This window comes from Tetrahymena thermophila (genome assembly GCF_000189635.1).
Source record: "Tetrahymena thermophila SB210 genomic scaffold scf_8254803, whole genome shotgun sequence".
In the NCBI taxonomy this organism is placed as follows: domain Eukaryota; phylum Ciliophora; class Oligohymenophorea; order Hymenostomatida; family Tetrahymenidae; genus Tetrahymena; species Tetrahymena thermophila.
This window is the reverse complement of record NW_002476559.1, coordinates 1,666,947-1,682,379: the sequence shown is the minus strand read 5'-3', so window position 1 is coordinate 1,682,379 and position 15,433 is coordinate 1,666,947. Positions and strand designations below refer to the sequence as shown.

At 27.3% G+C, this 15,433-nt stretch overlaps 2 protein-coding genes across 2 annotated transcripts in view; both read left to right on the top strand. All coding sequences in view use genetic code 6, as the record gives it.

Moving 5' to 3' along the window:
- Positions 1-5,804, top strand: part of TTHERM_00014950 (zinc finger lsd1 subclass family protein) — a gene marked incomplete at both ends in the record, with an annotated part of 8,155 nt that extends 2,351 nt beyond the window's left edge. Inside the window, 8 exons of the mRNA XM_001008374.3 lie at positions 1-75; positions 138-233; positions 330-3,798; positions 3,848-4,131; positions 4,196-4,317; positions 4,384-5,193; positions 5,251-5,373; positions 5,433-5,804. The exon at positions 1-75 is cut by the window's left edge and continues 150 nt beyond it. Of these exons, the coding sequence (XP_001008374.3) occupies positions 1-75; positions 138-233; positions 330-3,798; positions 3,848-4,131; positions 4,196-4,317; positions 4,384-5,193; positions 5,251-5,373; positions 5,433-5,804 (5,351 nt within the window). The remainder of the gene's footprint in view (positions 76-137; positions 234-329; positions 3,799-3,847; positions 4,132-4,195; positions 4,318-4,383; positions 5,194-5,250; positions 5,374-5,432) is intronic.
- Positions 5,805-7,296: 1,492 nt separating this feature from the next.
- TTHERM_00014940 (zinc finger lsd1 subclass family protein) lies at positions 7,297-13,691 on the top strand (the record flags this gene model as incomplete). The annotated part of the gene is made up of 11 exons (XM_001008373.2): positions 7,297-7,863; positions 8,134-8,440; positions 8,575-8,785; positions 8,862-9,138; positions 9,205-9,373; positions 9,454-9,603; positions 9,658-9,753; positions 9,843-12,231; positions 12,282-12,565; positions 12,631-12,752; positions 12,831-13,691. The coding sequence occupies 11 exons, from the start codon at positions 7,297-7,299 to the stop codon at positions 13,689-13,691; spliced, it is 5,433 nt and encodes a 1,810-aa protein (XP_001008373.2).
- Between the last annotated feature and the right edge of the window lie 1,742 nt (positions 13,692-15,433).

Below are 15,433 nucleotides of genomic sequence, written 5' to 3'. Positions count from 1 at the left end.
TATCTTATTGGTTATAAACTAGTGATGGAACATGTTAATAGTGTGACTCATCTTGTTATACATGTTAAAGTCCAGGTAACAATTATTTTATACTTATTTACTTCTAAAAGTATACTTTTAATTTAATAAATTTACAGGAAATTAATCTTCTTGCTTAAGTTGCAACGGTGCCAAGTATCTTTATAATAGTTAATGTGTTTCTTCTTGTCCTAATGGTACTTATCCCAGTACAGGTAATTTTACAAATTTAAACATTCAAATTAAGAAAGATACTTATTCAAGTATTTTTTTAAATTTAATCTTAATTTAAAAATAAACTAATAAAATAGCAACTAATAACAATCAATGTCTTCCTTGTAATCCTTCATGCTCTACATGCAATGGTCCTAACTCTAATAATTGTCTAAGCTGTATTTTACCATTATACTTTTAACAATCTTCCTCTACTTGTGTTTCAAATTGTAATTCTAATTAGTATGGTGATAATACTTAAATAAAATGCATTAATTGCGACCCTACTTGTGCTACTTGTTCTGGAAGTTCTACTAATTGCTAAAGTTGTTCTGGTAGTTTGTTTTTAAGTACTACAGGAAATACTTGCAACAATAGTTGCTAAACTAATCAGTTTAAAAATATAGCAAACAATAAATGCACACCTTGTGATGCTACTTGTGCTACTTGCTCTGGTCCTAGCAATAATAACTGCATCTCATGCTCAGGATCACTCTTTTTTAATAATTTGACTAAAACTTGCAATTCCACATGTCCTAATGGTACATATGCAAATTCTTCTGGAAATATTTGCTCTTAATGTGATTCAACATGCGCTACTTGTAATGGAAGCTCAAGCTCAAATTGTTTATCATGCACTTATCCTTCAAGGTATTTATAGCCATCTACTTCTTAGTGTGTTACTTCATGCAACTCAAATTAATATGCAAATAGTAATTCACCGCCTACTTGTTAAAATTGTGATGCTTCTTGCAAAACTTGCTCTGGAACAGCTTCAAACAACTGCTTAAGTTGTTAAGGAAGCTTGTTCCTAAGTACAACTGGAAATTAATGTTTAAGCACGTGTTAGGTTAGTGAATTCAAAAATACTGTAAATAATTAATGTACTCCTTGCGATTCAAGCTGTTTTACTTGCAATGGTAGCTAATCAAACAAATGTCTTTCTTGCTAAAGCCCTAGATTCTTTTAATCAGCCTCAAATACATGTGTACTAGCATGTAATTTAAATTAATATAGCTAAACCATCCCAACTCCAGTTTGTTAAAACTGCGATTCAAGTTGTGCAACTTGCTCAGGACCAGCTAATACAAACTGCCTCTCTTGTAGTGGATCAGCTTACTTAGATTCTACAACAAATTCATGCCTAATGACTTGCCCAGATGGAACTTATAAAAATACAACAAATAATAAATGCTCCCCTTGTGATTCTACATGCACAACTTGTAATGGTCCTAGTAATAATTAATGTTTATCTTGTACTCTACCTAAATATTATTAATCAAGTACAGGATAATGTGTAGCAAATTGTAATTTTAATTAATATAAAGACAATTCATCAACATCTTGTTAAAATTGCGACTTAACCTGCGCAAGCTGTTCTGGAGGAGCTTAAAACAATTGTTTGAGTTGTTCAGGAAGTCTATATTTAAGTACATAAGGAAATATTTGTGCCAATAATTGCTAAACTAATGAGTTTAAGAACACAACTAATAATAAATGTACACCCTGTGATCCTTCTTGCACTACTTGCTCAGGTCCAAGCAATAATAATTGTCTTTCATGCTCAGGATCTTTATACTTTAACTCTGTAACTAAAACATGCCAATCTATATGTCCTGATGGTACTTATCCTAACTCTACAGGCAACCTTTGCTCTTAATGTGATTCAACATGTAATACTTGTAATGGAGGAACTGCTTCTAATTGTTTATCATGTACTAATCCCTCAAGATATTTTTAACCATCTACTTCTCAGTGTGTCACTTAATGTAACTCAAATTAGTATGCTAACAGTACCTCGCCACCAACTTGCCAAGATTGTGATCCTACATGTAAAACTTGCTCTGGTACAGCTTCTAACAACTGCCTAAGCTGTGCAGGAAATTTATTTTTAAGTACATCAGGAAATACATGTACGACATTATGCCAGAATAATGAATTCTAAAATACAAATAATAATCAATGTACTCTTTGCGATTCAAGTTGTTTTACTTGTTCTGGGAGCTAACCAAATAATTGCCTCTCATGCTAAAGTCCAGCTTTTTTCTAACCTTCGTCTAAAACATGTGTATTACAGTGTAATTCTAATTAATACAGCTAGACCAGCCCAACTCCAATATGCTTGGATTGTGATTCAAGCTGCACAACATGTTCTGGACCTAATAAAACAAATTGTTTGTCATGTAGTGGATCAACATTCTTAGATTCTACAACAAATTCATGTGTAGCAAATTGTCCTAATGGCACTTATTAAAATACAAATAATAACCAATGTACACCTTGCGATCCTACATGCACCACATGCAATGGTTCCAGTAGTAACCAATGTCTGACTTGTACTCTACCAAAGTACTATCAATAAACAACAGGATAATGTGTAACTACATGCAATACAAATTAGTACCAAGACGATTCATCAGCTACTTGCTAAAATTGTAGCTCAAGCTGTTCAAGTTGCTCTGGAGGAGCTTAAAATAACTGCTTAAGCTGTAGTGGTTCTCTTTTTTTAGATTTGAATACAAATACATGTGTGTCAAATTGTCCACTTTCTTACTACTAAAATTTAGTAAATAATCAGTGCTCAATATGTAATAGCTCATGTGCAACGTGCAATGGAGGATCAATCAACAATTGTTTATCTTGTAAGCTCCCTCTTTATTTTGAACCATCAACAAATACCTGTGTTAGTTCTTGCTCTAACGGGGAATATATGGACATATAAAGTGATACTTGTTAGAAATGCCACTCAACTTGTTCAACATGCACAATTGGAGGGGTCAATGGATGTTCTTCATGCATTTTACCTTTGTATTACTAAGCATCAAGTAGTTCTTGCGTTTAAAGTTGCTAACCTAGCCAGTATTAAGATAATTCAACTGCTACTTGTAGTTCTTGTGATAGTAGTTGTGCATCATGCTCTGGTCCTGGTAAAAATGAGTGCTTATCATGTAGTGGATCTCTCTACTTTGATAGCACTACTAAAAAATGTGTAAATATATGTCCAGATTCGTATTTCGCAGACATAAGCACAAATATTTGTAAATAGTGTGATTCTAGTTGTAAAACATGCTATGGCAATTTGAACACAAACTGTTAATCTTGTATTCTTCCATTATATCTTAATCCAGTTAATTAAAAATGCGTTTCAGTTTGCGATCAAAATCAATATAAAGATAATACAAGTGCATAATGTCTTTCTTGTGACTCTTCTTGTGAAACTTGTTTTGGAGGTCTAAATTCTTAATGCCTTTCTTGCTCATCTAATCTTTATCTAAATGAAAATATGTGCATAAGCAATTGTCCTGATGGATATTATTAAAATAAATAGAATAATACATGTTCGAAGTGTGATCCTAGTTGTTTAACCTGTTCAGGAAGTTCCCCAAATAATTGTTTAAAATGTTCCTTGCCGAGATATTTCTAATAAACAACAAATTCATGCTAAAATACATGTAACCTAAATTAATACCCTGATAATTCTGATGCAACTTGTAAATCTTGTGATTCTTCTTGCTCATCTTGCATTGGTCCTTCAAGCAATTAATGCTAAGCATGCTAAGGATCGAAGTAAACAAATGAAATTTTTTTTTTCTATCATAATTAATTTTTAAAATAGGTTCTTATATCAAAATTAATGTGTTAGCATATGTCCTGATGGCTTTTATTAAGATTTCACAAATAATAAATGCTCTTAATGTAGTTCCACTTGCAAAACTTGCACTTCTGTTGATATCTGTTCAAGTTGTCAGTCACCCTTAATAAATTACAATAATTCTTGTGTCTAAACTTGTCCGTCAGGATATTATTCTTAAATTACATCAAATCAATGCTAACCCTGCTTTAGCACATGCTAACGCTGCAGTGGACCATCATCAAATGAGTGTTTAGCATGTCCTAAAGGTAAAAATTTTAATAATTCTTGATATTATTATATTTAACTTAAATAATTTCTTGCTTTAAAAAGGCACATTTTTGAAAGGATCTACTTGTGTCAATTAATGTGGAGAGGGTTACTATTTAAGCTAAGATAAATGCTCTTAATGCCATCCTTCGTGTAAAAATTGTTTAGGAGAAAATTAAGATTAAGTAAAATTTTTTTTTAATAAAATAAAATTTATCATGTTTAATAATTTAAAATTTTAAAATAAAAAGTGCACAGAATGTCCAGATATACTATTTAAATATAATTCAAAATGCTTAAGTGATTGTCCGAAAGGCACCTATTTATTATAGACTTCCTAAAAATAATGTTTTTAATGTAATAATTCTTGTTCTTCAGGCTGTGATGGGCCATCAGAAAAAAATTGCACTAGTTTAAAACCATAAAACTAAATAATAGTGTATATTCTAACTGCAAAAACAGTAATTTGGGTGATATCATCTATTGTAGGAGTAATTTAAGATTAAAAGAACAAAAAAGCATAAAACTTAACTGTGGTACCATCTAGTTTTGTAGATAAGTAACTTGATTTTGTAGAAAATGATTCCCCAATTAGAAGAAAGAAAAAAAAAATATTTCCTGATATACGCACTCAAAATATAGATTCTCCTGTCCAAAATACAAAATAATATGGTGCAAATGAACAACTTCCTTCATTCAACTAAAATGAAGGATTTAATTCTTAGTTTGAGTCCTAATAAGCTTAGTTAGCAGTCAATACAGATTTATAAAACTAAGAAGAAAAAAGTCCAAAAAATGCATATAATAGAAGAAGACCAAGAAAATCTTAATATATTTTAAATTTAAATTTAAAAAAACAATCTTAGTTTAGTTTGAATGCCTTATCTTCCTAAGTAAATATAATTGACTCATCTCCAATTACAACTAAAAGATAATTTCAGGATTAATCTGTAGCGACTTCTACTATTTCTCCATTTAGCTAACAAAGCAGAAATTTTGATAAACAAGATAATTCACAACTTTAAAAATATGAAGCAAACTAGAAACTTAAATATTCATTCGTAATTTTTAAACATAAATTTAAAATAAGTTAAAAACATATATTATTAATAAAATAGCTTGGAAATGAATGGATTGAGCTTTTTGCCTTTTATGATCCGTATGTAAAGAGAGCTTGTAGAATAACTCTAATTTACCTAAAATATCATATGTTTTTCTTTATCTGCGAATATTTTAAATATGTAATCTTATTTTAATAATTATCAAATTAATAGCTAATTATTTTATTATATTAAATAAGTCTCCTGAATATTACTTATCTGTTTGCCTAGCTTCAGGTCTGACGATGAAACTCATAATTGAAAAAATTCTATTTTGTATGACTAAATACACAAGCTTTGGCAATTTTTTATCTATGATTCTTTTTTTAGGAGCATTAAGTGCTGATTTCTGGTTTTGGTTTATTCCTAAAATCTAGTCAGTAAATTATAGCATGGATTACAGTTGGAGCTTTTAATATCTCATAACATTTTCAGCTGATTTTTTAATTTTATAGCAGCTACTAGGTCTTTTAAAATACTTAAGCACTGTTAAATTTTTGAATTTGTAAAATCCAAACAGTATTGCAAAAGGATTAAAAAATGAATATTTTGTAAAAAATATAAAAAAGTGAATTTGAATAAAAATAAATTCATCAAAATTTGAAAAAATGTTAAAAATAACTTTGTAAATAATTTAATGAATATGTGTTTTATGAGTAATATTTCTAAATCTCTTATTCATTTTATTAGGAAATTATATTTTATTTTTTATTTAATGAATTTTTTCAAAAAAGAGCATTGAATAGAAACACTCATTTATTTGTAAATTTAGTATATTATTTAGGTTGAAATATGATTAATAATATTCAAATTAAATTTATGGATATTAATTTGTTAATTGAATAATATGGCTAAGTAAAAACAAATAGGCTAGCAAATTCCTATTGAATTAAAATATAAACTTTTAATTAGATTATAAGAAGTATGAAGTATGAATTTTGATTTTTAATTGAAATTAAATAATAATCTCTAGTAATCTAAATGTACAACCATTCGCTCATTCACTCACTATTTAATTACCAAAATAATAAACAAGAGTATCTTAAAAATAATAAAAGTATGGATTTTAAGAATGTAAAATATGTAAAATTTATAAAGCTTTTACCGATACTAAATTAAATTCAAAAAATAATGCTTGCTAATTTATGGTAAAGCAAGCAAAAATTGTATCAAAAAAAAGGAAAAAAGCAAAATGAATTAATTAAAAAGATATTGATTGAGTAGCTTAATACTTTTATGTTGAATGATGAAAGTTTAATAATTAATATTTCTTTAACAAGCATAAATATACTAAAAAGCTAACATTTTTTATTTTTTAGATTAAGCAATTATATTAAAAAAGTGTTTAAACGAAATTTAATAAGTAAGAAAAGATATTTTACATTTGAGATATTTTAAAAATAGAATAATAGTAATCTTAAACAAGTGTAATAAAATAAAATAATTAATAAATTAACCAGAATATTTTATCATTTGATTTTACAAAATTTAAAAAAATTTAACAAATATGACGCTTGCATTTTACCTAATGTAATATTTAAAATTTAATTCAAAAATCACGAATCACACCTTTATTAAAATTAATACATTTACTGTTTTGTAGAATGACTCTTTATAAGCTTACTTTATTAAAAATTGTATTTCACCACAAAATTTTATTTATTAAAAGAGTAAATTAAAATTTTCTCTTCTTCTTTAATATTGGATATCATCAAAATGTAATTAATATCATTTGAATTCTATAAAATTGTTTTTAATCTATCTATACTCATTGGTACTAATTTACACCAATTGGTGTTGCAGTAGTTTATTTTCTATTTTTAAATCTAAATTTGAGTTTCTAAAATTCGATATAATTTATTTATAATATCCATTTAATAACATTTTGCTATCCCTAATTATTTAAAAGAAAATATTTAGTTTGATATTTTTTGCTGAATATTAACTAGCTAACTACCTACATATCTATCAACATACTAAATGAGTGCTTTTAAAAATCACATATTTCTATTTTTTTTTTCAATCCTTCTAACACTCACAAGATAAGGTAAATTTTAATTTAAAATGCTATTTTATTCTAAATAATTAATAATCCTTAAAGTTGAGTTCTTGGTTTCATAGGATTTCACTGATCCTACTTAAAGCTCAGCTACTGGCTGGTCCTAAAATACAATTGCTACATGTAATACATAGTCTGATTTCATTGATTGGGCTGGAAATCAAAATTTAAATGGTATACTTTAAGAAAATTCATAGTAAAAAACTTATTCCTCTCTTCCACCTCATTGGAGCCTTTCTTTAAGATTTGATCTTTTGTTATATGGTGATGTTGATTAAACCAAAGGAGATTAAATTTAAATTTTTATTGACGGAAATCTATAAGATACTTATACAAAAAATAATAAAGGAGATGGCATTGTAATTTGCTATAAGATTGTGTTTTTCATTTAGTGCGTTGACGAGCTTATCTTATATCATAAAAATATTACTCATAGTTCATCATCTGTTATTATTCAAATCTTACCATAATCTCCATCTGGTAAACTAAATAAAGGATTTGGTTTTAAAAATTATTACTTATATGTTGACACTTGCGATTATAGTTGTGCCACTTGCAATGGTCCTACTAGTGTAACTCTACATTGTTTATTTCACATTAGTTTTATTTCATTTTTAACCAAAAAATAAAATATATAGCCATACAAATTAATTTCACTCTACTCATAATCCAAAATTTTAAATGAATATTTCAAAGTTTTAATTACAAAAACCATTAATTTAAATATTGCTAAAAATTTTAAAGCCTCTTTTGAAGTTTTATGGTAGTTTAGAATTTATAAAAATGATATCAAATAAGTTTTTAAGAAATAAATCTTAACCGTTTTTTTTAATTAAATTTAGAATTAATGTTTAACCTGTCCAGCTAATTCATTAAAAAGTGGTAGCTCTTGTACTTGTGTCAGCGGGTACATTTAACATAAGTATGTTTGTGTTACAAGCTGTCCAGCAGGTTTTACTAAAAGTTAAACAGAAAATAAATGCATTTCAGATTTTTCAATTAATTGCTTAACTTATAATTCGTCAACTCAACTTTGTTCATAATGTAAACCAGGCTATTATATATATTAAGGTTAATGTGTAAATGTTTGTCCATAAACTTCCTCACTAAATTCAGGCACTTGTGTAGATTTTTCAACTACATTGATAAGTAAATTTTTTCATTTTAATATTTGGAAATATCAAATTAGCATTTTTTAATCATTAAATAGTTTTAATTTAAATAAAATCGAAATAAAAATTTTTTCTTCAAATCTATTTTCTAAAACAAACATTATTATATAGATGGATAATATCTGCTAAATGGTTTATTTAATTAATACTTTGGATAAAGTGAAATTACAGGTTTGGGGCTTTCTGTGAGTAACTTTAAAGGATTCATGTCTAGCTTTGGCTAAAGTGGAGCTTTAACTACGAATTGTGGTTCTAATCATTTATTAGGAGGATTTTGGCTTTCTGGGTCAGGTTCCAGCATTAGTAGGTCTTGGACAGGATTGTAAATAAATATTTGTCAATTTATTTAATTAAATTGCATTTTTTAAATGTATTAGAGCTCCTCATTGGTCTATTAGAATAGGCTTTACAGTATGGAAAATTGATCAATGGAATAATGAAAATTTTTTTGTCTCTGTTGATGGATAAAATAAAAAAACTATTTAATTTTCAGTAGGTAGTGGTAATAATAACATTTGCGGTTTTGGAACTAATAATAATGATCAAAATTTATAATAAATTGTTAATATTACTCATACTTCAAGCAGCTTTAATTTAAAATTTTATACTGATTTGGTTTCAGATGTGAAGACAGAGTCTTTTGGTATTAGCAACCTTTATGTACTTGTTGACTTTGTAATTATTTTATTAGTGCTCTGCTTTCATGCTATTTTTATTTAAATTATTTTTCAATATTAACAGTGTTCTTCTAATTGTCTTATTTGTAGCGCTTAAGGTTGTTTGACTTGCCAAGCCTCATATTTCTTATATAAATCAGCATGTGTTTAAACTTGTCCAACTAATACTTATTTAAGTAATTCAACAACATGCACAGACTGTAACAGTAACTGTAAAACATGTAGCAACTCAGGTATTTATTGTTTTTGTTTTAAGACTAAAATTAATATTGGGTTTTTTTTTTAATAATAAGTGATATTTTTTATAAAAAAGCAACATTTTGTACTTCATGTAACTCTCCTAACTATTTAATTTAATTAAATGGTAGTTGTGTATCTAGTTGTCCTTAAGCCTAATGGCCAAGAGTTAGTGATGGAACTTGCTAATAGTGTGATTAATCTTGTTATACATGTACGAGTCCAGGTAAAAAACAATATCATAATTTTTACAATTCAAAACATTTCTTTCATTAATTAGGAAATTAAACTTCTTGTACTAGTTGTAGCGGAACTAATTATCTTTATAATAAATAATGTATTTCTATTTGTCCAAGTGGTACTTATGCTAATACAGGTAATTTCTAGATACTTTTGTTCATAAAAATATTATTTTTTTCTTTTATTAAAAATTGCAAAGCTTAATTTTAACAATTAAAATATTAGCTACAAATAATAATCAATGTTTACCATGTAATTCTAATTGCTCTACATGCAATGGACCAAATTCGAATAATTGTACAAGTTGTCCTTTGTCTTTTTATTTGTAATCTTCGACTTCGACATGCGTTTCAAGCTGCAACTCTAACTAATATGCAGATAATAGCTTATCAAAGTGTATTAATTGTAATTTAACATGCACCACATGCTCAGGAAGTTCAAATAATTGTTAAAGCTGTTCAGGGTTTTTATTTTTAAGCACTTCAGGAAACACTTGCACAATCAATTGTTTAAGTAGTGAATTTAAAAATACAGCGAATAATAAATGTGAACCTTGTCATCCATCATGTAATACTTGTTCAGGATCTAGCAGCAGCAATTGTTTATCTTGTTAAGGATCTTTGTATTTTAATTCTGTAACTAAAACTTGTTAATCGACATGTCCTGATGGTACTTATCCAAATTCTAATGGTAATGTTTGTTCTTAATGTGACACAACATGCCTTACTTGTAACGGTGGAACAAGCTCTAATTGCTTATCTTGCACTTTTCCATCAAGATATTTTTAGCCACTTACATCTCAATGTGTTACTTAATGCAACACTAACTAGTATGCAAAAAGTACATCACCACCAACTTGTTAAAATTGTGATCCTACATGTAAAACTTGCTCTGGTACAGCTCCTAACAACTGTTTAAGCTGTTCAGGAAATTTTTATTTAAGTACTTCAGGAAATATATGCACAACATAATGTTAGAACCACGAGTTTTAAAATTCAGCTAATAATAAATGTACAACTTGCGATTCAAGTTGTTTTACTTGCTCTGGAAGCTAGCCAAACAACTGTCTCTCATGCTAAAGTCCTAGTTTTTTCTAACCTTCATCTAAAACATGTGTTTTGCAGTGCAATACAAATCAATATAGCTTAATCAGCCCAACCCCAGTGTGTTTAGATTGTGATCCAAGCTGTGCAACATGTTCTGGACCTACTTAAACAAATTGTTTATCATGCCATGGATCGAATTTCTTAGATTCTACCACAAAATCATGCGTGACAACTTGTCCAAACGGCACTTATTTAAATGCAAGTATTAATCAATGTACACCTTGCGATCCAACCTGTACTACATGTAATGGTCCAAGTAACACCTAGTGCATGTCTTGTACTCTACCAAAATACTATCAATAAACATCAGGATAATGTGTAATTACATGTAATATAAATTAGTACCAAGACAGTTCATCAGCAACATGTATTAATTGCAACTCAAGCTGTGCAAGCTGTTCTGGAGGAGGTTAAAATAACTGCTTGAGTTGTAGTGGTTCTCTTTTTTTAGATTTAAATACAAATACATGTGTTTCAAATTGTCCACTCTCTTATTATTAAAACTCATTAAATAATCAATGCTCAAAATGTAATAGTTCATGCTCAACATGCAATGGAGGGTAAATAAATAATTGTTTGTCTTGTAATCTCCCTCTTTTATTTGATTTAGCCTCAAATACTTGTACTAGTTCTTGCTCAAATGGATAATATATGGATCTTTTATTGGGAACTTGCTAGGCTTGCGATTAAACTTGTACTACCTGTACAAACGGAGGGGTATAAGGGTGTTCTTCATGTGCTTTACCTTTGTATTATGAAGTATCAAGTAGCTCTTGTGTTTAGAGTTGCTAATCTAACCAGTATTAAGATAATTCAACTGCTACTTGCAGTTCTTGTGATAGTAGTTGTGCGTCATGCTCTGGTCCTAGTAAAAATGAGTGCTTATCATGTAGTGGATCGCTTTACTTTGATGGAAATACAAAGTAGTGTGTAAGTACCTGTCCTGATTCATACTTTGCTGATTTAAGTAGTAATACTTGCAAACAGTGTGATCCAAGTTGTAAAACATGTAACGGTAGTTTAAGCACAAACTGTGAATCATGTACACTTCCTTTATATTATAATTCAATTAATAAAAAATGTGTTGCCAACTGTGATTAAAACTAGTATAAAGATAGCACAACAGTTTAGTGTCTTGACTGTGATTCTTCTTGCTAATCATGCTCTGGACCACAAAATACATAATGCCTTTCATGCTCTTAGAGCCTTTATTTAGATTAAAATATGTGCAAAAGCAACTGTCAAGATGGATATTATTAAAATACTTAGAATAATACATGCTCAAAATGTGATGCAAGTTGTTCAACTTGTTCAGGAAGCTCTCCAACAAATTGCTTAAAATGTGCATTACCTCGGTACTTCTAATAAGCAACAAATACTTGTGAAGAAAACTGTTAACAAAATCAATTTCTAGATAATACTGATGCGACTTGCGAACCATGCCATTTTTCTTGCTCATCTTGCAGCGGCCCAACAAATAATTAATGCTAATCATGCTCAGGATCAATGTATATATATATTTTTTTCTAATTAAAATAATTTTTTAATTTAAAAAAAGGTTTTTATATCAAAATCAATGTGCTAGCACATGTCCTGATGGTTATTTTTAAGATATACAGAATAATAAATGCTCTTTATGTAATTCTTCTTGCAAAACATGCAATTCTGTTAATTTTTGTTTAAGTTGCTAACCACCGTTAATTAATTATAAAAATTATTGTATCTAAACTTGTCCTTCAGGGTTTTACACTGATACGTCTACAAATTAATGCTAACCCTGTTATAGTTCATGCTAAAGTTGCAGTGGCCCATCAGCTAATGAGTGTTTAGAGTGTTCATCAGGTAAAAAATTCATATATTTTAATACAAAATTTAACTTAATAAAACCCTATGTTAATTATAAAAAGGCACATATTTCAAAGAATAAGCTTGTGTAGATAAATGTGGAGATGGTTATTTTATAAATTAAGACAAATGTTCCAAATGTCACCCTTCATGTAAAAATTGCTAAGGAGATAATATAGATTAAGTAAAAAATAGTTCAATAAATTAAAAACTTTTTGAATTTAATATGCTTTTAATTAATTAATAATTTAAATTAAAATAGTGCACTGAATGTCAAAATTTATTGATTAAATATAATTCAAAGTGCTTAAGTGATTGTCCTTAAGGGACCTATTTGATGCAAAATACTTAAAAGTAATGCCTTTCTTGCAATAATTCTTGTTTATCTAATTGCAGTGGGCCATCAGAAAGTGATTGTACTAGCCTTAGGCCTAAAAAATAAATTATTGTTTACATTTTATTTGCAAAAACACTTATATGGATAATATCTTCTATAATTGGTATAATCCAAGATTAAAAAAACAAAAAAGCTTAAAATTTAACAGTAGTACCATCAAACTTAATAGAAAAATAATTAAATTTTGAAAGAAATGACTCACCAGTAAGAAAAAAATTGAAAAAAGTTCCCTATGATGGATAGAATCAATTAGAAGCACTGAAAGATTCAGATACAGATAAAATAAAATAATAAGGCATGAATGAAAAGGAATAACTTCCTACATTCAACTAAAATGAAAGATTTCCAGTTTAATTCGATAATTAATTTGATTTGTAAGCAGAAAGTAATCACGTAAATGCAAAGTCAGAAGTAAATTAATAAAATTAAGAAGAATATAGTCCAAAAGGCTACAATAGAAGAAGGCCAAGAAAAACTTAATTTATTTTAAAGGCAAATATAATTAAATCATCTTAACTCAGCATGAATGCTCTTTCATCATAAGTTAATATTATAGAATCATCTCCTATTACAAGTAAAAGATAATTGCAAGATCAATCAGAAGTTGCATCTACTGTCGCACCATATAATTAATTTGCTAATAAAGCAGATAAATTGCCAATCTCAAAATATCAACCTAATTAGAAACTAAAATACTCAATAGTAAATTTTTTTAACAAATTTTGATATTAAAACTTTTAATAAATTTAGCTTGGAAATGAATGGGTTGAACTTTTTACATTTTATGATCCTAATTTAAAGAGAATTTGCAGGATAACTCTTATTTACCTAAAATATCACATGTTTTTCTTCATCTGCGAATATTTCAAATTTGTAAAAATATTTAATTAAAAATAATTTTCTATTTATAATTACTTTAAAAACAAACATTAGTCACCAAAGTATTACATTTCTGCTTGCCTTGCTTCTGGTTTATGTTTGAAGCTTGTTTTTGAAAAAATACTGCTTTTGATTACTAAATAGACAAGCTTTGGTAATTTATTATCTATGATTATTTTTCTGGGAGCCTTAGGTGCTGATTTTTGGTTTTGGTTTATTCCAAAAATTTTCTAAGTTAATTATAGCATGGATCACAGTTGGAGCTTTCAATATCTCATAACTTTTACAGCTGATTTTTTAATTTTGCAGTAGCTATTAGGTCTTTTTAAATATTTGAGTACTGTTAAATTTTTGAATACTCTAAATCCAAACAGCATAACAAACGGATTAAAAAATAAATATTTTATTAATAAAATAAAAAGCTGAATCAATATTTATTAAATAAAAAATAGAAAAGAAGAAATTAAATATCAAAATAAATATATTTAATCCTAAATTAAAAATATATCTAAATGTGTTGTTACAGATGGCAATATTTTATCTAATTTTTGTATTTTTTAAATTTTTCATTCTTCTTATCATATTTTAACAAATTTGTTTATATATATTGTATTTTCACAATTTTTTGTGTAAAAAAAATTTATTAATACATTTACTAAAATATTTTAACAAATGTAATAGTAAAAAATTTAGGAGAATAGGGATCTGTTTTTATTATTAAGTAACTACAGTTTATAATTTTAAATATTAAATTAAATGTATAATTGATTTTATAATATTTTTACATTAATTAAGATGTCAAACACAGTCTAAAAAATTGTAAAAGATAGCTAAATTAATTGAATTTCAGATTTACCTCCTTATTCACCAGATATAAATCCAATAGAGAATCTTTGAAATTGGTTAAAGCTAAAAATTTAAGAAGATTTTCCAACATCTTAATCAAATTTAATAAAATCAATAAAAAAAAATTGGAAGTCAAAAGCTCCTACTAGTGTATTTCTTATATCAGAAGTTGGTAGAATAGATGCGATATTATCAAATATAAAGGAGAGAAAATAAATTATTGAGGGTTAATAAATATTTACATATTATTTTATCTATTTCCCAAATATAGTGGGGACCACTATATAAATATTTAAACAGTAAACATATTTTTAAATTGAAATGAATAAATTTTGATTCAAAAAATCACTTCAATTAAAGTCTATTATCTTACGCTTAAATGTGATTTATATAGTATATATACTTATCACTTATATATATCTCTTAATTTTCATGAGTAAATATTAGTTGTTGAAAATTATTTAAAGAAATTAATCAAAATGTAAAACAATATTAACATAATTGAAATTTAAGTATGTATAATTTATTGAACACATAAGAATAGTATATAATTTTTTTAAAGAATCATTTAATGCCATAAAATGAAATGAGTGATAAGTAAATAATTATGCATGCATCTACATCATTACCTTAGCTATTATTACGCAATCTAAATTATATTTTACCAGTATTAAGGATTAAAATTTGCTGTAAATTAATAATAAATATATTACAATTTTTGAAAACAAATAAGAAAAATTAAT